General features: G+C 51.4%; 2 protein-coding genes across 3 annotated transcripts; one reads left to right on the top strand and one right to left on the bottom strand.

Moving 5' to 3' along the window:
* Positions 1–6259: 6259 nt before the first annotated feature.
* Positions 6260–14860, top strand: LOC149358135 (uncharacterized). Of its 2 annotated transcripts, XM_089585056.1 has the most exons (2): positions 6260–6496; positions 7209–14860. In XM_089585056.1, exons 1-2 carry the CDS (start codon positions 6431–6433, stop codon positions 8841–8843), a joined length of 1701 nt encoding a protein of 566 aa, XP_089441182.1. In that variant the 5' UTR covers positions 6260–6430; the 3' UTR covers positions 8844–14860. The 2 variants fall into 2 exon arrangements, with proteins under 2 accessions (XP_089441182.1, XP_089441183.1); XM_089585057.1 differs by lacking the exon at positions 6260–6496 and having other exon boundaries at positions 6506–14860.
* Positions 6620–19887, bottom strand: LOC149358134 (uncharacterized). The gene is made up of 5 exons (XM_089585058.1): positions 19206–19887; positions 17587–18271; positions 16956–17158; positions 6749–16672; positions 6620–6718 (listed from the first exon to the last, which is right to left on the bottom strand). The coding sequence occupies exons 1-4, from the start codon at positions 19478–19480 to the stop codon at positions 16189–16191; spliced, it is 1647 nt and encodes a 548-aa protein (XP_089441184.1). The 5' UTR covers positions 19481–19887; the 3' UTR covers positions 6620–6718; positions 6749–16188.
* Between the last annotated feature and the right edge of the window lie 762 nt (positions 19888–20649).

Raw genomic sequence — 20649 nt, 5'->3', positions numbered from 1 at the left:
GAGCCGCGGAGACGCGGGGATGAGGTGTTGAGCGAAATACGATGCTCAGGCCAGACAGAAGGTACCATACGGGAAGCGGCACTTGGAGCGGCAGTAGTGTGATACACAATTGGAGCGGCAGCACCACGATACACAACACTCCTCCCCCCTTAGACGTAGTAGTCTCGGAGGTGAGAAGGAAACTTCCTCTCTCGGGCGGAGCGTCGAGGAACGGTGCCGGTCGCCGGAGGAATTCTGTCGGAGGTATCCGCGTTCTCTGAGTTGGAGCGGCTGTGCCCGGGTTCAGGTGAGTCGGCGTCTGGCTCGGCCGAAGTGCTAGCGGGTTGTTCGTCCTGGTCTTCTGACTCTGAATGCGGCTCAGGCATTTCGAGTTCAGGTGCACGGTGAGGAAGATCGGGTAGGTTATAGTCCCTCTTTCTAAGGTGGTCGACGTGCCTACGCCAGGACGTACCGTCCAGTAGTTCGACTTCATAGGACACTGGTCCTTTGCAGGAGCGGATGATCGCGGGAAGCCACCGAGACCCATGTGGCGAAAAATTCCTAGCAAAGACTGAGTCACCAGGCTCAAACTTGCGGGTTGGTGTAGCGCGGAGCCTCCGCGACAACTGGTCGCGTCGCAAGTTGCCTTCCTGAGAATCAGGGTGCAAGTAGTCTAGGGCGGACTTTAGCTGACGTGAGAACAGTAGCTCCGCCGGGCTTCTTCCTGTAGTCGTGCAGGGCAGCAAGTGCTGCTGGAAAAGGAAACGACTGAGCTGAAGTTCGATGTCGCCCCCTTTCAGTCGTTTAAGAGCTTTCTTCGTTTCCTGAACGAAGCGTTCGGCCTGTCCGTTAGAAGACGGATGGTAGGGTGCGACTAAAGCTTGACGAATGTTGTTCCTGGCGAGGAACTGCCGGAATTCAGCTGATGCGAATGCAGAACCGTTGTCAGATACGACGACGTCGGGAAGTCCGTGTGTGGCGAACAGCCGTCTGAGTTCTCGGACAACAAGTGCAGCTGAAGTTGTCCTCACCACAACGACCTCTAGCCATTTTGAGAACGAGTCCACGACGATCAGAAATATCTTGCCTTGGACTGGTCCAGCGAAGTCCACGTGCAGCCTAGACCACGGTCTCGTAGTCTGCTCCCAGGGATGGAATGCAACGCGGGGTGGAGCATTCCTGGATTCTTGGCAGGTCTCACACGCACGGACGGTGTTCTCCACATCGCTGTCGAGTTTCGGCCACCAGACGTAACCTCGCGCGAGTCCCTTCATGCGAACGATTCCTGGGTGTGATGAGTGAAGTAGCTCAAGCACTTCCATGCGGAGTTGCGGTGGAATCACGACTCGGGAGCCCCACAGAATGCAATCACGATAAGCGGAGAGTTCGTCGCGGCGCACGAAGTAAGGTTGGAACTGGTCCTCTACCTTTGCTGGCCATCCGGTACGAATCCACTTGAGTACTCGCGACAACACACGGTCCTTCCTTGTCAGCTGAGAAATCTTGGATGCATCTGCAAAGGCTTCTGGGGGATTTTCGAGCAACAGGACATCTGTCATGATGGGACTTTCGGCATTTGTGGAGGGCAGCGGCAGGCGGCTGAGTGAATCAGCATTGCCCATTTGACGTCCTGGTCGGTAGATCAGCTCATAGTCGTACTGTGCGAGGAGTAAATTCCATCGAAGCATCCTCGGTGAAAGTACGCTAGGTATTGGACGACTGTGATGCAGCAGGCCCAGCAACGGCTTGTGGTCAGTGTAGACCTTGAAGTGCCTGCCATATAGATATTGGTGGAACTTCTTGACACCGGAAATGACAGCCAGAGCTTCTCGGTCTGTCTGAGAGTAGTTCCTTTCGGTCGAGCTCAAAGTACGGGAACCGAATGCAATTGGAGATTCTTGTCCGGTAGAGTCTTCGTGACTAAGGACAAATCCTATGCCGTAGGCAGACGCATCGCAGGCAAGCGTGAGCGGCTTGTGCACGTCGTAGTGGACTAAGACATCGGATGTCTGTATAAGTTCCTTGGCGTGCTTGAAAGCGTCGGCTTCTTCTTTGCGCCATCTCCACGTCTGATCCTTTGCAAGCAGACCGTATAGAGGCTCGAGGGCGTGAGCTGCACCGTGCAAGAATCTGTTGTAGAAGTTGAGCAGTCCGAGAAAAGACTGAAGTTGCTGCTTGTTCCTTGGACTGGGAGCTTCTTTAAGGGCTTCGACCTTTTCTTCGGTCGGATGAATACCGGCAGCGTCAATGCGGTATCCAAGGAAGGTTACTTCCGGCATGCCGAAGGTGCATTTCTCTCGGCTCAGACGAATGTTGTCGTCACTTATGCGTTTCAGCACATCTCGCAGGTGTTTGTTGTGCTCGTAGGCATCTTGACCTCCCACTATAATATCGTCCAGGTACACGTGGATCCCAGGTAGTCCCGAGAGGAGCTCTTCCATGTAGCGCTGAAATATGGCTACGGCGGACGACACTCCGAACGGCAAGCGAGTAACTTTGAACAGTCCCCGGTGCGTATTGACTGTTAGCAGATCGGCTGTGTCACTGTCCACGGCAAGCTGCTGATAGGCTTGATTGAGGTCTAGTTGTGAGAATACAGTGCACCCCGCAAGGTTTGAAAAAAGCTGATCGATGGTTGGAAGAGGATATGTTTCCATCTTGATTGCTTGGTTAACGGTGCTTTTGTAATCACCACACAGCCTGATCTTGCCGTTCTTCTTAACGACGCAGACTACCGGTGTCGCCCATCGGGAGGATCGCACGGGCTGGTAGACGCCTTCCTGTACAAGAACGTCGATGGCTTCGTCTACCTTGGGCAGTAGAGCCACCGGAACTTGACGTGCTTTCCTGAAGATGGGAGCGATTTCAGCCTTGAGCTCGATACGAACGGACGGTCCCTTGCTCTTCCCTAGTCCTTCAGCGAAGACTTCTGGGTATTCAGAGACGGCGTTCAGCAAGGTTAGCGGAACTTCGATTTGAGATGCGTGGTTTATTCCGCAGAGCGATATTCCCAACGCAGAAAACCAGTCTCTCGCCAACAGGCTGGTGCCATTTCCTCGGACAACGAGAAGTTGAAGCCGAGTGCTCTTCGTTCTGTATGAGACGGCAACTTCCACTGATCCCAGAATCTCCAAGCTTTTCCTTGTGTAGGAGCGCAGCTGTAGAGAGGATGGCCTTAGGTCTTGCCTTGACAGCCGAAGTTTTTCCATGGTCCTCTCGCTGATGATGGTGCAGGCGGCCCCGGAGTCAACCTCCATGGTCAGAGGCCTACTGTTTATCAGGACGTCCACGCAGACTGCTGGAGAAGTGATGGTGTTGGCACCACTCGTAGATTTGCGGTCTTGAATTTCGCGATGAAAGCTGACCGATGCCGTAGAGTTTACGTCTTGAGCTGGATCAGCTGATTGCAAAATTTGATGGTTGCGTCCACGAGAGTACTTGTTTTTGCGAGAAAACTCCTTTCGGTGTTGACCAGGCTTGGAAGTTTTTTCTTTTGCTGCCTTCTTCCTGCAGGCCTTCTCCAGGTGCCCTTTGTTGCCGCAGTAGCGACAGATGGCGGAATGATAGGAGCAAGTACGAGCGTCATGCTCGCCGGTGCAACGCCAACATTGATGACTCGGAGGATGGTTGGCGGGCTTGACGTCCGGGCGCTTGGGGTTCCGTTGCAATTGATGCGTTTCTGAGGGGACCCTTGAGCGGCGAACCTCTTCTGTCTTGGCTGCTGCTTCTTCCGCAGCACGTGCCAGTAGGATGGCCTTCGACAGCTTGAGGTCCGGTTCAGCCAGGAGACGTCTTTGGATAGGCTCTTCACGCAGGCCACAGACTAGGCGGTCGCAAAGAAGTCGATCCAGCCAATCCCCGAATTCGCAGTGGCGAGCTAACAGTCGAAGAGCGGCGAGATATTCCGGCACCGATTCACCAGGTTGCTGGTCTCGCTTGTTGAAGCGGAATCGTTCCATGGTGACGGACGGTTTCCCGATGAAGTGGGTGTCGAGCAACGAAACGATTTCTGAGAAGGGAACCTCCGAAGGTGCCTTGGGTGCGCAGAGCGAGCGCAGCAGAGTATACGCGTCGACGCCGCATACGCTGCAGAGGAAAGCCCGTTTCTTCTCATCGGACTGGATGTCGTGGGCTTGAAAGTAGAACTCGAGGCGTTCTAAGTAGACTGGCCAGGAGGAAGGCTCGGCGGGCGAGAATTCTCCGATCGTGGCCGAAGGCAGAAGCGCTGCCATGTCGACGGACGTGCAGGGCTGGAGCGGATCCAGGAGCTTTGCCTGAGGCGGTCAGTACTGACTGCAATTGCGCGCTGGGGGATCACGGCGATCCCATACTCGTCGCCAGTGATGTGTTCTCCAGTCGGAGTCTGAGGCAAAACTGTTTATTGAGCGAAAGCGTACAAGCGAGGCAGACAGTCGGGATAGAGAGAGAGAGTGCAGAGTTCAGTGTCCGCGTGTAGCTTCGTACATGCATATGGTACGTGCCAGGACCGAAGAGCCGCGGAGACGCGGGGATGAGGTGTTGAGCGAAATACGATGCTCAGGCCAGACAGAAGGTACCATACGGGAAGCGGCACTTGGAGCGGCAGTAGTGTGATACACAATTGGAGCGGCAGCACCACGATACACAACACCAGAATTGTTGGGCATGATCGACCAGCCGGACGACGTGGTGGATATAGCCTGATCACAGGCCACTTCAGCCCATTTTTTTAGAGCCCGCTTTGATTGCAGATGCACTTCGCACAACAAACATACCCAGTAATGGTGCAATTTGTCAGGAAAAAATATTAGTAATAGCAGATGGACTGTGCGTTTTCCCAGCCGGCTGAGACTTAGTGAAGAGCAGCAGTTTTTTTTTTATGCGAATGTCATCCCCACTTGTCGATTTCAGACGCCAATCTCGAGACCGTGCTCGAAGCAACAGACAACAATCCGGTGAGGGTGCAACTTTGCCACTATGCCGGCACGTTCTGGCCGGACACAGAAGGTGAAGTACCAAACTGAAGGTGCTTTGGAATTCCGGTGATCAAACTCATGTCGAGCAAGGGGTGTTCTTACGTAGCGTGGAGGAAGGAAAGAACTCAGGAGAGGCGGAATTACGTCACGTTTTTTGAAGTCACTCCCCCCCCCCCCCCCCCCCCCCCCCCCCCCCCCACGGCGCGCTTGCGCATGCGCGGCAGACATTGTAGCAGACGACGCCGCTGTGCCCCGCGTTACTATCGGCTGCGCCGTCGGCCAAAGACTCCCAGCATGCCTTGCGAAAGCGCGTGACTTCCGGCACACTTTTTGGCGTGCAGCTCGGATAGCGAGGGCCTCCCCTAAACTAGGGTCCCTAGAAACCTAGAAATACTTGCAAGTATTTCTAGGGACCCTACCTAAACTTTCCTTCCTCCATGTTACGTACTAACAAGCTTATAGTACCGAATAGAAAAATAAGAGACGCCTTGAACCTGTAGTGTTGTGACTTCGGACACTACACCCGGAAGCCGCGTTGCCATAGCACGGGGTCTATTAATGTGCGATAGTTTAGGAATAAACGCTCGTTGTTCGCCTGACAGTGTGACGCTTCATGCGACCAGAACAAATATTCACAGGGACACCTGGTTAAATTATGTGTTGGTAATGCGATGGCATTAGAAGCTGTTGTTAATGCCTTCACTTCCAGTACGGTGACGTAACTTCTCTCCAGCCAATCAGCGAATTTTGTCACCGACAACACATTTTTGTTCCCTGAAGAGGGTTCGTATGCTATCGCGTTAAAATAAAAGTGGGCAGGAGTCAGCTCGTTTTGTATCGAAAATGAAGTAGAGCTATAATTTCAGCCTCCAATAGGTTTCCGCCTTTTGTTTGCTATGTGAAAGAAACATCAACTGTGCACTAGCAGGCGCACGTCTCTGCTAACATGTGCATACGTCATTCAACTAAAGCACAAAATTTGGCGCTGAAGACTGCAGTCAGCAGAAAGAAGACCCATTAGTGTATTGCCGGTCGTCGTCGCCTGCAGTGTTGTGCACACTGCACGCAGCTATTCGCAGTGTATTACAGCTAGTCCGGCCATCGCCTTGCTGCGGTACTTCCGCCGCTGATTGCCTCAAATTGGCGTGCTGTCGGCGAGGATGACCGGACGCCCTTTTATTATAACGCGATGCGGAGGCTTCTTTAGCACGCTGTGTGCGCTGCTTAGGCCTAATGGCGCGCTCTTCCTAATTGTTATTTCGTGGATCTCGAGCACGAGCCTATAGACCCTTTGCAAAACTTCAAGCAACATTGTACCACAGTCTGGCACCACTGTGCACCGTCCGCCATGGTGAAGGATAGGTGTTCGGATCGTCTATCTGTCGATGCTCAGTGACCTGTTTTATAGTTGCGTTTAAATTGTTATTTTTTGCTGCAACAGGTCCGTCGATGCTTTAATAACGTGTGTCAAATCTCTGCCACGAATGTGATTCAACATGCCAACTCACTGCTGCGTTCCGATGTGTAATCAATGCGGTTATGTCGACAAGGACGGACGAAAGGTACGCGTACTACATGCGTGTCTTTGTAGCGTTGATGCTTGTCGGTTTAAAGCGTAGCATGCGCGCTCTATTAGACAGCTTAACAGACCCTCCGTATGTATTGCGGCATTTCACAGAGTTTCAAGTTTCAATCGGCAGAAAGCCGCGTTCTATACAAACTAAGCGCCGAACGGCAAGACGCGCGCGTCATCCAGGTGACACGATTTACTTCTGCGATTTGTTCTTCGCTCACAACGTTTATGGAGTCTACACCTGCATCCTTTAGGTTAAACGAAACACCATAGGCTACGCATTCTTGTAAAACAGGGAGAACTACGACGGATGAGGACAAGGACACGGAACGAGTGCTCGATCGTCCCCTGACCGTGTTTTCTGTCGATCTTGCGCTGTTTTTGCAAGAACGCGTGACCCTAGCTAGATGTGTGCGATCTGCGGAGACACTACCGGTCCGCGGCACAGATCTCCCCTCCTTGCCTTACTACATAAGGTAAATTGAAAGGTATTTTCGGCAACCCCTGTGACAACCGATTTGTTGTCTAAACAGACATCAGCGAAGTAATTTTTGGCAACTTTATTTCACATTTGTTCAACATAGCAGGCTACAGTACTGTGTTGCTTAGCCACAGCAATCGACGTGCATGGTTCACAGTGTACATTTACATAGTGATGACCAAGAACAGGGGTGTGTATTAACAGCAGTGGTTATTTTCAGGTTTCGTTTCACAGATTTCCCACAGACAAGGATTTGAAAAGAAAATGGATAGCTGCAATACGCAGAGATGAGGGACCCCTTTTCAAAATCTCAAATGCGACCAAAGTGTGTTCCCGTCATTTCACTGAGTCAGACTACTGGAAAAGTGTGGCAAGTGGCCTTCGCCTCCTCCATCACTCTGCTGTGCCTTCAGTGTTTGCATTTTGCCAACCTAAGCCCTCACGGAAACCACCATGTGACCGCTTGGAATGCCATATTCCCAAGAAAAAACGACGCAAGCCGATGCAAGATTCACAAGGCAGTGTGCTTAGTGAGAATGAAGCACCATCCCCGGATGCACTTCCCAGAAGTCCACCTTCACAGCATGGTTCCATTTCCAGAACCCCTAGTCCGCTAAAGCAGATTTTCCCTCCAAATGCGCCTTCGCAGGAACAGAGTTTTTGTGGCTCGTGCACATGCAATGCTGCTATTATTGAGTTAAAGGCACAACTTGCAGGTAGCAATGAAAATGAGCGGCGGCTACAGGAACAGCTTGCTGCCAGCAGACGAGAACTGCTTGAGCTGAAAGGAAAGGTGGAGTATGTAGAAAATAAAATATATGCACAGACTCAGGAGCTCAACCTTCTTCGTAACGAGCTTGTTGATGCCCAGCACATTGTGGTAAAGCTTAAAGAAGAGGCTATGCCCTTTGGAATAGAGAAGTTTGTGGAGAGCGACGAGGATATGCAGTTTTATACTGGTCTACCGGACTACAGCAGCTTTACTGCCCTGCTCGATTATCTTGAACCTGGTGAAAATGGAAAAAACATTAAACAGCACAAAGCCAAAAGCAGAAGCCAGCGATCGAACGAGTACTGTGGCAGACCGCAAAAGTTGAGAGTGGAGAATCAGCTGTTCTTGGTCCTCATGAAACTTCGACTCGGTGTGTTTCACCGACATCTAGGCCATCTGTTTTGCATATCACCTAGTACCGTCTCGCGGATATTTTCTGCATGGATAGATTTCATGTACTTGCAACTCACAACATTGCCACTTTGGCTGTCACGGCAAGCTATTGATGAAGATATGCCGCAGGCGTTTAAGGACTATGCCTCAACTCGTGTCCTGCTCGATGCTACCGAGATACGCTGCAATGTGCCAACATCTTTCGTGACGCAGAGCCAGCTGTACTCCCACTACAAGTCGGCCCACACACTCAAAGGACTTATTGGAGTTTCTCCCTCTGGTCTGGTTACTTTTGTGTCCGAGCTTTTCACAGGCAGCACATCGGACAGAGAGTGCGTGATTAGGAGTGGTTTCCTAGACCTGGAGTTTGACCCGGGTGATTCAGTGATGGCTGACAAAGGCTTCCGCATTGCAGACATGTTGCAACAAAAAGGTGTGGCGCTGAATCTGCCACCCTTCCTGAGGAGCAACCAATTCACATCCACTGACGTGAGCAAAACTCAAGACATTGCAACTCTTCGTATCCATGTGGAAAGGCGAATACAACGTATAAAGGCCTATCACATATTTGACCGTCCATTGCCAATTTCTTTGGCTCCGTTAGCCAACCAGATGTGGACTGTTTGTGCAATATTGAGCAACTTTCAAGAGCCGTTGCTGAGGGAAGTTGATGAGACAGATGGAAACTGAAGACTTTTCAGGATTTGAAATGAACATGTTGGCACTGTAAGGGGCTTTACTGGCAAAAGACACTTGGCCGGGACGACCAGGCGGAGCAGCGAAATCGCACGTCCAGGCTCGAACAGTCAGTGCTCTCGTCTTGCGCTAGGCGTTGGTGCTCCCACTGAGGGCGCTGATCGTCTTCTTCTTTACAGTCGGCCCCCCGGGGAAAAAAAGAGCCATCCTGGCGACTTAAGGGGACGTCAATACGCATGGGTCGTAATGTGGCTTCAAGCGAGACCATAGCCTCCTTTATACTTTCTCTGCCTGGCAACTCCGCGCTCCGCGGCCGTCGTCGCCGCTCCTCCTCCCTTGAGAAGTTACGCCGCTGGCTGCCGAGAGATGGCGACAGCGACGTTGGGGCACCCTCGCGAGGCGAGTGCCGGGTGCGCTGTGTTGAGAGCAGCCCGGATAGCCACGTGCTGTTGATCTGTCGTTGTTATGTGGGCTGTTTTGCAATGTTTGCAGTATTAGAGGGCTTTTTTTAAGCTTTGATTATTGCCATGTCTTGAACAGTTTTGCAGCGCTTTTTTTAAGCTTTGATTATTGCCACGTTTTGATAAATATCCGCTCTCAGTTCCTTGCACGCGACCTTGGAAAGAAAGGAGAGGTTTCGTCATCTCACTTGAAGAAACTCTACGAGATGTAAGAAAGGATTGTAAAACCTGTGAGGAGTCTAACCAGAAAACATGTTTTTCCGAACAATATTAAAAAAATGAACGTCTAACGAGCTGTCCAAGTTTTTTCTCCAGACGTTATCATCTGCTCTGGAGTTTCTGAAAGAGCACGCAGGACAGAGCTGCCATACATCATTTGCCTATGCGGAACCAACAATACTGTTTATGAAGAGTATCCATCGATGTTTACTACTGCACGACACCAGCAATAAGTGCCAACATATCGAGCAAAATTTCCCTGACGTCAGGCACTTTGACGACAAAAAATGATTCTAGGCTGGGATGGCTGGCAGTTACATTTCCGCTATATATCGACCAACTAAAGAAAGATGCAACTTATCCTCGTGCCTTTTTCACAGCCGAAACGTACCAGGCCCTTCTGGTCACAACTTACGCAACTGCTCGCTGCATTCGCTATCTGGTAGCTGAGGGGAAGTTCTGTTTTGTACTAACGTGGAAATTCAGCAGTGACCCTATTGAAGCGCTGTTTGAAACCCTGAGGCGGTCACTGGGATGCAACGACCAACTTGACGTGCAGCCGGTACTCTCAGGACTAGAAAAAGTCTTGAAGACGGGAATTGCCGCGACATCTGAACACAGCAACGTACTATATCATGAGAGTCACCACAACACTGGACTTAGGACTACAGGGCTATGTGCACTTAGGAGTAGCGATGAGCTTCCAGAGGCTGCTTTGGAAGTCTTGGGACGCTTAGACATGCAGCATGTCCCTTATTCTCTACCTACATCGCAGCTGTCGGCCATGTTCTATGTAGGTAGCTACATCGCTCATGTGATAAGTGAACATATGGAATGTGAGCAGTGCTGTTTACTCACAACCAAGCCACCTGCTATACCCATTCGAGCAGTTCACCCGAGAACAGGACCGTGGTGGGCTGCTTTACCCATGTGACGAATTACTCTATGTCTTAGGCTGCGGCTGTTTGTGGAGACAAGCTTAAAAGAAAACCCACGACTTCAAAATCCATTGAAAAACCTGACCGTTGCAGCTGTTACAGCCATCTGTAAATGAAGGTTGCTGAAGTGCCCTGTCACTGACAGCCGTCACCGTGAACATTTTTCTCTACTTGTGGCAACTAGATTCATCAGACCACTGCTGGTGAACTGCGCCTCTTCGATAACAGACAAGAATGATTTGCATAAGCCGCTGTTCCGGCAGAAGCCACTCTCACGAAAAGTCATGAACTGTAAAAGTAGGTACTCTTGTAGCACAACTGCTGTTGTGAAATGTGTAAATAAATGGTGGTGCATTTCTTCTTAAATTTTGTTTTAGCGCAGCGTAAACTAGCATTGTAACTGTTCTATTACCATTGACGCTAGTGGAGCAGTCATGCAGTTTTTCGAGCCATGCCCACATATCTTGAAACTGCATCACATAACATCTCATAGCATTGCCGTTACTGGCTAAAAAACTAACGTGATCACTTGTTATCCTTAGAGGATGTTGGCCTCAAAAGTAAGTATAACGAATATGTACGATTCATGCTTAGTAGCAGTTATTCCGCGAGGGAATAACAGCGTTCCCATCCTCGCGCCGGCATTCGCACCAGTGCGCCTCGACACCTACGTCAGTGGCGCCCTTAGAGGCGGGAGCGGCAGCGCCGCGCAACTTTACCCGACGGCGCCGCTCTATGGTTTGCGCGGCGCGTTGACAGGCACAGAGAGTATAAAGGAGGCTATGGCAAGACACATGGACTGTCTCGCGCCCACGTCGTCGGTGATCTGGCGAAGGAGTTACAGGCTCGATGATGTAGGTAACTGGGGAAGTACGCTCTAGAACACGGTAGGGCCCATGGTACTTCGGAAGCAGCTTGGAAGAGAGGCCAGGTGAGGCAGGAGGAGCACGGAGCCAAAGAAGGGATTGTGGTAGAAAAGTGTCATTGTCACGCGTGCTGTCGAAGCGGTATTTTTGACGCCCCTGGTCGGCAGATGTGAACGCCCGAGCGAGCTGCCGGCACTCATCAGCGTGGCGAGAGGCTGCGGAAACAGTTGTGGATTCCGAGGAATCGGGCTGATAAGGAAGAATAGTGTCAAGGGGGGACGAAGGTTCACGCCCGTAGAGCAGGAAAAATGGCGAAAAACCAGTTGTGCTCTGAATGGCAGTGTTGTAAGCGTAAGTGACATAGGGTAGTACGGCGTCCCAGTTGGAATGGTCCGCGGCCATGTACATGAGAGCATGTCACCTAACGTACGATTAAACCGTTCAGTCAGCCCGTTAGTCTGCGGGTGGTAAGCCGTCGTGGTGCGATGGGTAACGTTGCACTGCTTTAGAAGGGATGAAACGACTTCGGACAGGAAGACACGTCCACGGTCACTCAGAAGTTCACGTGGTGCTCCGTGGCGAAGTATGAAGCGGTGCAGGAGGAAGGCTGCAACATCCCGTGCCATAGCAGAGGGAAGGGCAGCGGTTTCGGCGTACTGTGTCGGATGATCAACAGTGACAATGATCCAGCGGTTTCCTGTAGCCGTGTAGGGAAGCGGTCCGTAAAGGTCAATGCCAACCCGGTCGAAAGGCCTGGATGGGCAAGGTAGAGGCTGCATGGTGCCGGTCGGATGGTGGTGACTAGGCTTGCGGCGTTGACAGTCTGAGCCAGAACGGACGAATTTTCGGACGTAGGTGTACATACCGCGCCAATAATAATGGAGGCGAAGACGCGTATAAGTTTTGAAAGTACCAGCGTGAGCGGCTGCTGGGTCATTGTGAAAGGCGGCGCACACTTCGGAACGTAAGTGTCCTGGGATCACAAGGAGCCATTTTCGGCCGTCAGAGATATAACTGCGGCGGTACAAGAGCCTATCGCGAATCTTGAAGTGAGCAGCTTGACGGCGCAGTGCTCGTGGGACCGAGGTGACGGAAGGGTGCGAAAGCAAGTTGAAAATAGAACCGATCCATGGGTCCTTGAGCTGCTCGGTGGCCATGTTGGTCATCGATAAGGAAGCGCAGTCGACGCGGGGAGGGCAAGCAGGTTCAGTGGCCAGAGGTGAGCGTGACAATGCGTCGGCGTCGTGATGCTTCCGGCCAGAGCGATATACCACACGAATGCCATACTCTTGAAGGCGTAAGGCCCACCGTGCGAGGCGTCCATTGGGGTCCTTCAGGGTGGACAACCAACACAATGAATGATGGTCTGTAACGACGTCGAAAGGTCGGCCGTACAAGTAAGGTCGAAATTTTACTATCACACAAACGATTGCCAAGCACTCTTTTTCAGTCACAGAGTAGTTCAACTCCGACTTCGTCAGTGTGCGACTCACGTAGGCAACAACATACTCAGCAAAGCCTGGTTTATGTTGGGCAAGGACGGCACCAATACCAACGCCTCTGGCATCTGTGTGGATTTCAGTGGGCGCATTGGGGTCGAAGTGGCGTAATATGGGCGGAGAGGTGAGCAGGTGACGCAAGGTTTTGAATGTGTCGTCACAGGCAGGATTCCAGCCGCTGAGGTCGTTGCTGGCGCAAAGAAGTGTAGTCAGAGGCGCGATGATTGAAGCGAAATTACGGATGAAACGCCGAAAGTAAGAGCATAGGCCAATGAAACTGCGAAGTTCCTTCATCATGGAGGGCTTCGGGAACTCGGACACAGCACTAAGTTTTGATGGATCGGGAAGCACACCATCCTTAGATACGATGTGGCCTAAAATTGTCAACTGCCGGGCCGCGAAGCGACATTTCTTCAAATTTAGTTGTAGCCCAGCGTCAGTGAGACATTTCAACACATGTCCCAGACGTGCGAGATGAGTCTGGAAGTCCGGGGCGAAAACAACAATGTCATCGAGATAGCACAAACAGGTTTTCCATTTGAGGCCGCGTAGTATAGTGTCCATCATGCGCTCAAATGTTGCGGGGGCATTACATAATCCGAACGGCATTACGGTGAATTCATACAGCCCGTCTGGCGTCACAAAGGCTGTTTTGGCGCGGTCATCGTCGGCCATCGGGACTTGCCAATATCCGGAGCGTAGATCTAGAGATGAAAAGAATTCAGCACCCTGCAGACAGTCCAGGGCGTCATCTATTCGGGGCAGAGGATAGACGTCTTTGCGAGTGATTTTGTTGAGGCGCCGGTAGTCCACGCAGAAGCGGATAGAGCCGTCTTTCTTGGTGACAAGAACTACGGGGGAGGCCCAAGGACTGTGGGAGGGTTGTATAACGCCACGCTGCAGCATGTCGTTCACCTGTTCATCGATGACATGGCGTTCGGCCGGTGACACACGGTATGGGCGTTAGCGCAACGGCGAGTGGGAGCCGGTGTCGATCCGGTGGGTTACGGCCGATGTACGGCCCAAACTGTGGGTAGTGAGGTCAAAGGAGGAACGAAACTGGGCCAGCAGGGCAAGAAGCTGGGTCTTTTGCGCTGGCGTAAGGGTAGTGTCGATAGAGCTTTCGAAGACGTCCACGAGAGCAGGATCAGTCGGAGCGGCGCAAGGAGTAAGTGAATCCATTGGGAGACCGCTGCACTCGTCCTCGGAGTAGTCGCAGACGAGTAGAGAAGCAAATGGCTGTACAAAGCCCAGGCATTGGCCGCGATGCAAAGCAAAAGGGCACATGAAGAGGTTTGTGATGGGCATTTCACTGCAGCCAGCTGCGACTGTGAGCACAGCGGAGGGCAGGCGGAGACCGGTGCGAGCAAGAAAGGTGTCGGACGGGCTGAAGACGACAGGTCCGTCGGAAGCAGAGGCGCAGGATACAGAGATGAGCACAGATGAACACGGCGGTATCGCGATATCGTCGAGCACAGTTAATTTCGCGCACGTTGTTTGGGGCGGGCCAATCAGATCATCGTGGAAGGGAAAAAACTCGACCTTGGCTCGAGTGCAGTCAATGACGGCGTGATGTTGGGAAAGAAAGTCCCACCCTAAGATGACGTCATGAGAGCATGAGGAAAAAACGATGAATTCAATGATGTACAGAGCGTCCTTAATAGTGACCCTGGCAGTACAGGCGGCCAACGAATTAATCAGGTGCGAATTGGCGGCTTGCAGCGAAAGTCCAAATAGCGGCGTTGTCACTTTGCGCAACTTGCGGCACAGTTTCTCACTCAATACGGATACAGCAGCGCCAGTATCAACCAGGGCAAAAGCATCGGTGCCCTCTACAGAAACTTCAATGACATTGCACGGAGATAGGCGAGGTCTTGAACTTTTCGTCAAGCATGCAGCTCTTGCCTCCGGAACTGCGGGGACTAGTTTTCCGGTGGGGAAGTAGGACGACGGTGCATCGGAGAAACCGAGCGACGACGGGGAGATGGGGAACGGTGGCGAACAGTCCAGGGGCCATCGGAAGTGGGGACGGTGTCAGGAGGGGAGGGAGGCTGAAAGTGCTGGGGAGGGGCGTAGGTGTAGGCGCGAGGGTCGGAGGTATCAGGAGGGAGAAGGTAGCGCCGGCGGCAGTGACGCATCACGTGACCCGGAATGCCGCAGGCGTAGCAGATGGGAAGGTTGTCAGGCGTCCGCCAAGGGTGGTAGCGTTGGGGTGGCGGCCGAGTAGCAGGAGGGAACGGGGTCGGCCGCGGTGCAGGTCGAGACGGCACAAACGACGCAGGGCGAGGTTGCTGGACGGCCTCGGCATAGGTAAGAGGGGCAGTAACGGAAGGTGGGGGACAACCAGATGGCAGGGCCTCAGACACTTGCTCCCATATTTCTTGCTGAAGTATAGGCGCAAGATGAGATGGTGAACTCGGAACGGACGGAAGGAGCGACAGCTGCCGAGCGACCTCCTCACGAACAAATTGCTTGATCTGAAGCAAAAGGGTGCTGTCTTCGGTACACACAAGGCCAGCGAGCGTCTCGGGCTGTGCAGAGGGTGACCGAGTGGAAACACGCAGGCGGCGTTGCTCGTCGTAGGCTTGGCACAGGTCGAATACGGCGCTCACGGTGGTGGGGTTCTTAGCCACAAGCAAGTGAAAGGCGTCCTCCTCGATGCCCTTGAGGACATGCTTGATTTTCTCTTCCTCTGTCATCGACGCGTCGACACGCTTGCAGAGGTCGATGACGTCCTCGATATAGCTCGTGAACGTTTCGCCGGTCTGCTGGGCGCGAACTCGAAGACGCTGCTTGGCGCGAAGCTTGCAGTCGGCTGGGCGAAGATATCTGTGAAACTGGCTTTGAAGGCGGACCAGGTGGTAAACTCCGCTTTGTGGTTCTTATACCAGAGATTGGCTTCTCCGGTGAGATAAAATATCACGTTGGTTAGCTTCACTGGGTTGTCCCACCGGTTATGGGCGCTCACCCTTTCGTAAGAGGAGAGCCAATCCTCGACGTCGTTGTCGTCCATACCGCTGAAGATGGTAGCATCGCACTGGCGGAGCGTACCAGGACAAACAACGGGCATCGGTGAAGTGCCGACGGGCTGGGTCAGGGTGGTGTCAGATGGCATGGTGGTAGCGAGGGTACGGTTGCGTCGAGCCAGGATGGAACTCCGCGACCTCCACCAAGATGTAAGGGGCTTTACTGGAAAAAGACGCTTGGCCGGGACGACCAGGCGGAGCAGCGAAATCGCACGTCCAGGCTGGAACAGTCAGCGCTCTCGTCTCGCGCTAGGCGTTGGCGCTCCCACTGCAGGCGCTGATCGTCTTCTTCTTTACAGCACCACTTATGTTGCAGAGGTTTGAAACACTTCAGCTTTGTGAATTCCTCTCCAAATAGGGCATCAGTGTATCAAAGTAAAAGCTGTCCAGCATTTCCCTCATGCCCTCCCACTCCACCTGGTCGAACCTTATTCTTTCTACAAGAATAAAGTCTTTGCCGTAAACGACAAAGTCGCCCCAGCTTAGCCCAGGTATGGCCATTTGGCCGATGATCTGAGCATAGTAAATGTGCTCTCTCTTGAGCATTGGGCCGCTGGTTGTCATTTCTGAGCAGAAGCTGTGTGCCGTGAGTTCGTTCCCCTTGACATCACGCAATGAATAGGGACATTTGATTTCAAGTACCCCATGGCTCGACTCGACAGGATCAAATACAATTCTGTCCGGTGAAGCACCGAGCCATGGGAACTCTGGATTGACCAGTAGGCCGCAAGTGCTAGTTGTCACATCGTGCCCCATGGACTTCATAACATCCTCGTAACGGTTTGCTGCCATGGTCTCGTTGGCAATTCCATACCTGCATGCAACAAAGAGTTGGCCATGAGCATAACAAAATATGGTCTCCAGAAGGGTCGGTTGTCTTAAGCAGGGTGCAAATGTTCGGTCCATCAGTCCTTTAGGATTTCAGCCCTTCCATGGCATGCAGTAAGCACAGCACTGTACTCTTGCATACACCCAATTCTAGTTGTCACAGCTATTGTGTCTTTCAAGTCAAATTTTACTTGCACAACTCATTCACATATTACAGAAGTGTGGTATTGAAATAAACTCGTTTACAAAAAAAGTTGTTTTTTGCATACCTAATAGCCGGCACCTTTGATAGGTCTTTGGAGCTTGCTATGCCATTCAGACCTTTCAAAGTCCAGTTTTTTCTGCTCAGCACCACACCAAAATTTGATGCTGTCAGCCGGTGGCTTCGCTGCCTCTTCCATGTAGCACTCTTTGCCTGCTGCCGTGTGCTCTTCTCAAGCACCAGTGATGCCTGATGTGTTGTACGCACCTCCTGCAGGGTGCATGAAAGTGGACAGAACAGCTGCAATCAGTCTGTTGCAGCTTACATCACGTATCACAGAAACACATGAAATGATGCAAATGTGTGTGGGATTGAGAGCATTTTTGCAGCTTTTTGTCCTGTGGCTCTTTAGTGCCCACTTTCACTGGAAATGAATTAGAACATCATTTGCAAGTGAAACTGCTACCACAGTTCCCTCTGTAAATTCTGTTTCACGTGCCTATAACACAAGACTTGCATATTTTGCTTCAAAATTTCTTTAGAAATTTCTTGCGGATGCTGAGTTCTAAATATGCACAACCATTTCTGCATACAAAAAAAAGGTGGGAGAGGTGAACAGAAATTGACATGGTGAAGACATAGAGTGAAAGAATAAATTTTGATAATATACTGTTCACAATGCTGAACGCAGAAATTACCTTCAGAAATTTATTTGCTTCTAGGTGGGCGGGTGGTGTCCATGCACTGCAACCTGCAAAAAATTCTGGAGGAGGTATAAGTTGCGCGTCACGAAGCTCGGCAAATGAAATGCCTGCCACATAACTTTTAAAGCCATGTGGCTGGAGCGGCTGCTGGTAAGCCAATGGTGCTGACGCTGGGGCCAAGCCATATTTTGTTTTTTTGAAAGGCTGCCCTGGTGTTGCAAGCAACGCCTTTGCAAATTTGTTCCCGGGTGCCAGTGCCAACAGCCTAGTGGCAAGCTGCTGTTTTGCAGCATCTTGCTGCTGCTCATTGCGAGGGTGCCACCTGCGCTCCTTTGGTGTGGCAGGTTTCGGAACACTAACACCTCCCTCTCGCACACTTCTCCAGTCTACAGCCTGAACAGAGCCACCCTGAATGGTGCTTCTCCGAGGCACCCTCCACTGCTGGGGCAGGTCTGTACAGGAAATGTGATCGGGTGCTTCCGAAAAGCCTTTTGACTGCAGTAGCTGGACCGTCCGCAGCATCGCCATGAGATGGTTGCATGCCAGTTTGCCAGCTGGGCATTCACACGTCCCATGAACTATGTCGCCCTGGTCTTTGATGGCTGCAATGACTGTGTACGGTGGGCTGTTTTTCTTTTTGCTGCGATAACACGCAGCCTTTATGAAGACAAGCCCGCTGCTGAAAAAGAACAAAAAGAGTTTATTTAAGCAATTAAACTGCATATTTCACGTGGTGCAACTTCATCCCCAAATTTCACGTAGGTTAATCAAGTGGCTGCATGCTAGCAATGCTTGGCTCCCACGTTTTGTCTGAAATGTAGAAAACACCCAGTGTCAGCTGGTGTGTCACTTATTTTTTTATTTATATCAGGGCCACGGTTCACTGAGTTACCGCAAAAAAAAAAAAAAAGCACTAAACCCCACAATGTACCGGCCATACGGCGGGGTTGAAAAGTTGTTTACCTTGCTCGAACGTTGGACGATTTTGGCAGCTTGCTAGGTATGCAAAGCACCGGGGGCTCTTTTTAACATGGGACAAGCGCGCTGAACTGTGCTGAAGCCGCATGCAGGCTGAATGACATTTTCCGCATGGATAACATTGATCGAACTTGGGATGGAAGGACTTAACAGGCACCTTTAACTGTGGAACGAAATGGTACATGGGGCTTAACGTCCCAAATTGATATCGGCTACGAGAGACGCCGTAGTGGAGGACTCCAGATTAATTTCGACCACGTGGGGTTAGCACGGTGCACGGGCGCCTTGCATTTCGCCTTCATCGAAACTAAGTCTCGGGATCAGCATTCGAGCGCCCTAATCACTGCGCCATCGGGGCGAGTTAACTGCTGAATGTCGACGCCGCAAGAGGTAAATGCTCCCCCTACGAATGTGTGATCGCCCTGCATCTTCCACTCGCTCAGCTCAAGCATTATTAAGTTTGAGGCGAAGAAATTAGCCGAGGGCATGTATGAAACCATCCAGGAGAAACCACAAAGCGCGTGTCTGTTCGAACTGGTTTGTTCTGCGACCCGCACAACTCTCGCAAGCTCCGTATTGACAACGATCGAAAAATGTGTACGCCGCGCTCCAAACCGTACAGACGTAGTACATACCTTTGACTGGAACTGCATGTCTGCAGAGACGAAGGACGCAAGAAAGACTCGATGCTAAAGTTGTAACTTCGCCCGAGTGAGCGCTCCGATCCCGACCGGCTGCTATAAAAGAGCTGCACCTTCTGCTCTGTAAGGCGCGGAAGCACCGCGAGATTATTTTCCCATCCTGTGATCGGGATCACTAACGGGGCCATAGTGCTCGCCATGCCGTTCAAACGCTGTAGCGTGCGCACGGTGTGCAAGTGACTGCCAGGCAGCTGTCGAACTCTACACATGCACGTAGACACACACGCGAGCAACACTACGCCGCGGGACGCCGCTCCTTCACGATGGCGGCGCTCTCAGGTTGCCAGACCGGAGGCTGACTAACTGCAAGGATTTGCAAAGGGTCTATAGAGAAAACGATTACTCGTTCCATTTGTGCCCAACACCTTCTTTCCTTTCGGCTTCCCGGTTCCCCCTTTATGTGTTCTCCGGCGCGGCCATTTACGACACGTTCTCGTGACTGCCGACAGCCATTTTCTTTTTTCGTTGTTTCAGACTTCAAGACCGCACAGCACGCGTTTGACATACCGCAATGTCATTTGGAAAGAGCTAGCTGGACCAAGAAACTCACGCAAATCGTCCAGCTGTAGTTCCCAGGATGTGAACGGTTATATCCAAGCTTTAACGGCGGCCAAACCCAGCCGGACCGGTTCGGACAAGCGCTACCACCGATTAGCCTCGTCAGGGAAGACGATAGGAAGCACGACATTCCAAGCATTATGCAGGAATGGATGTAATAAACAAGAACAAAAAAGATTGACATTCGGCTTCCGTATGCCGTGCATCTCGTTCTAGCTCCTTGGGAGGAAAACGAAATGTCCAGACCAGGAATGTTCTGTTTCTATTTCAGAAATTTCTATTCTATTCTATTCTATTTCAACAATTTGATTGTTGAATACTTGTTCCAACAAATCATGTTGTTAAATTTCAGCTGCGTATGTAGACTTGGGCTGGCTGACTACCGGAACTTAAGTACAAGCAGCGCAGGAAACAAGAACGCAAGGTTTATGAGGCGTTCAACATTTTTGAGGACGACCATTCTTACGTCAGAACTCAGTCTGTCGAAGAACGAGCACAATCTGGCACAGGCGGATACCATTCCGGTATCCGTAATCCTTCCTCTCCTATGCTGTTATTTTTCGAAGCTGTATACGCATTGAGAATGTTCGCCCAGTAAAAAAAAAAAACCATTGGAACCAATTGGACATTCCAGTTGGAACTAAATTGTCATTCCCATTGCTTCCAATTGGATTTCCCAATTGGCACCAATTGGTTCCAGTTGTGTTTTTAGCCCCCGACCAATTGGATCCAACTGGACTAGCCAATTGGACCCATTAGGCCAGACAGTTATTTGACCCAGAAAATATTCACAAAATATGTTACGTTCATTGAGAAAGGT

This window comes from Amblyomma mixtum, chromosome 3 (genome assembly GCF_055824585.1).
Source record: "Amblyomma mixtum isolate Tamu chromosome 3, ASM5582458v1, whole genome shotgun sequence".
Taxonomy (NCBI): domain Eukaryota; kingdom Metazoa; phylum Arthropoda; class Arachnida; order Ixodida; family Ixodidae; genus Amblyomma; species Amblyomma mixtum.
The sequence above is the reverse complement of the archived record's forward strand: the minus strand, read 5'-3'. Positions and strand labels throughout refer to the sequence as shown.

What these genes read in the sequence shown, in the direction of transcription:
- LOC149358135 (XM_089585056.1), top strand. Translation starts at nt 6,431, where the DNA reads ATGCCAACTCACTGCTGCGTTCCGATGTGTAATCAATGCGGTTATGTC. An exon ending in TCGACAAGGACGGACGAAAG is followed by an intron (nt 6,497 to 7,208) that starts GTACGCGTACTA and finishes GGTTATTTTCAG; the next exon opens with GTTTCGTTTCACAGATTTCC.
- LOC149358134 (XM_089585058.1), bottom strand. Translation starts at nt 19,480, where the DNA reads ATGTGTAGAGTTCGACAGCTGCCTGGCAGTCACTTGCACACCGTGCGC. An exon ending in ACATGCAGTTCCAGTCAAAG is followed by an intron (nt 18,272 to 19,205) that starts GTATGTACTACG and finishes GTTCTTTTTCAG; the next exon opens with CAGCGGGCTTGTCTTCATAA. An exon ending in TCAAAGGTGCCGGCTATTAG is followed by an intron (nt 16,673 to 16,955) that starts GTATGCAAAAAA and finishes TGTTGCATGCAG; the next exon opens with GTATGGAATTGCCAACGAGA.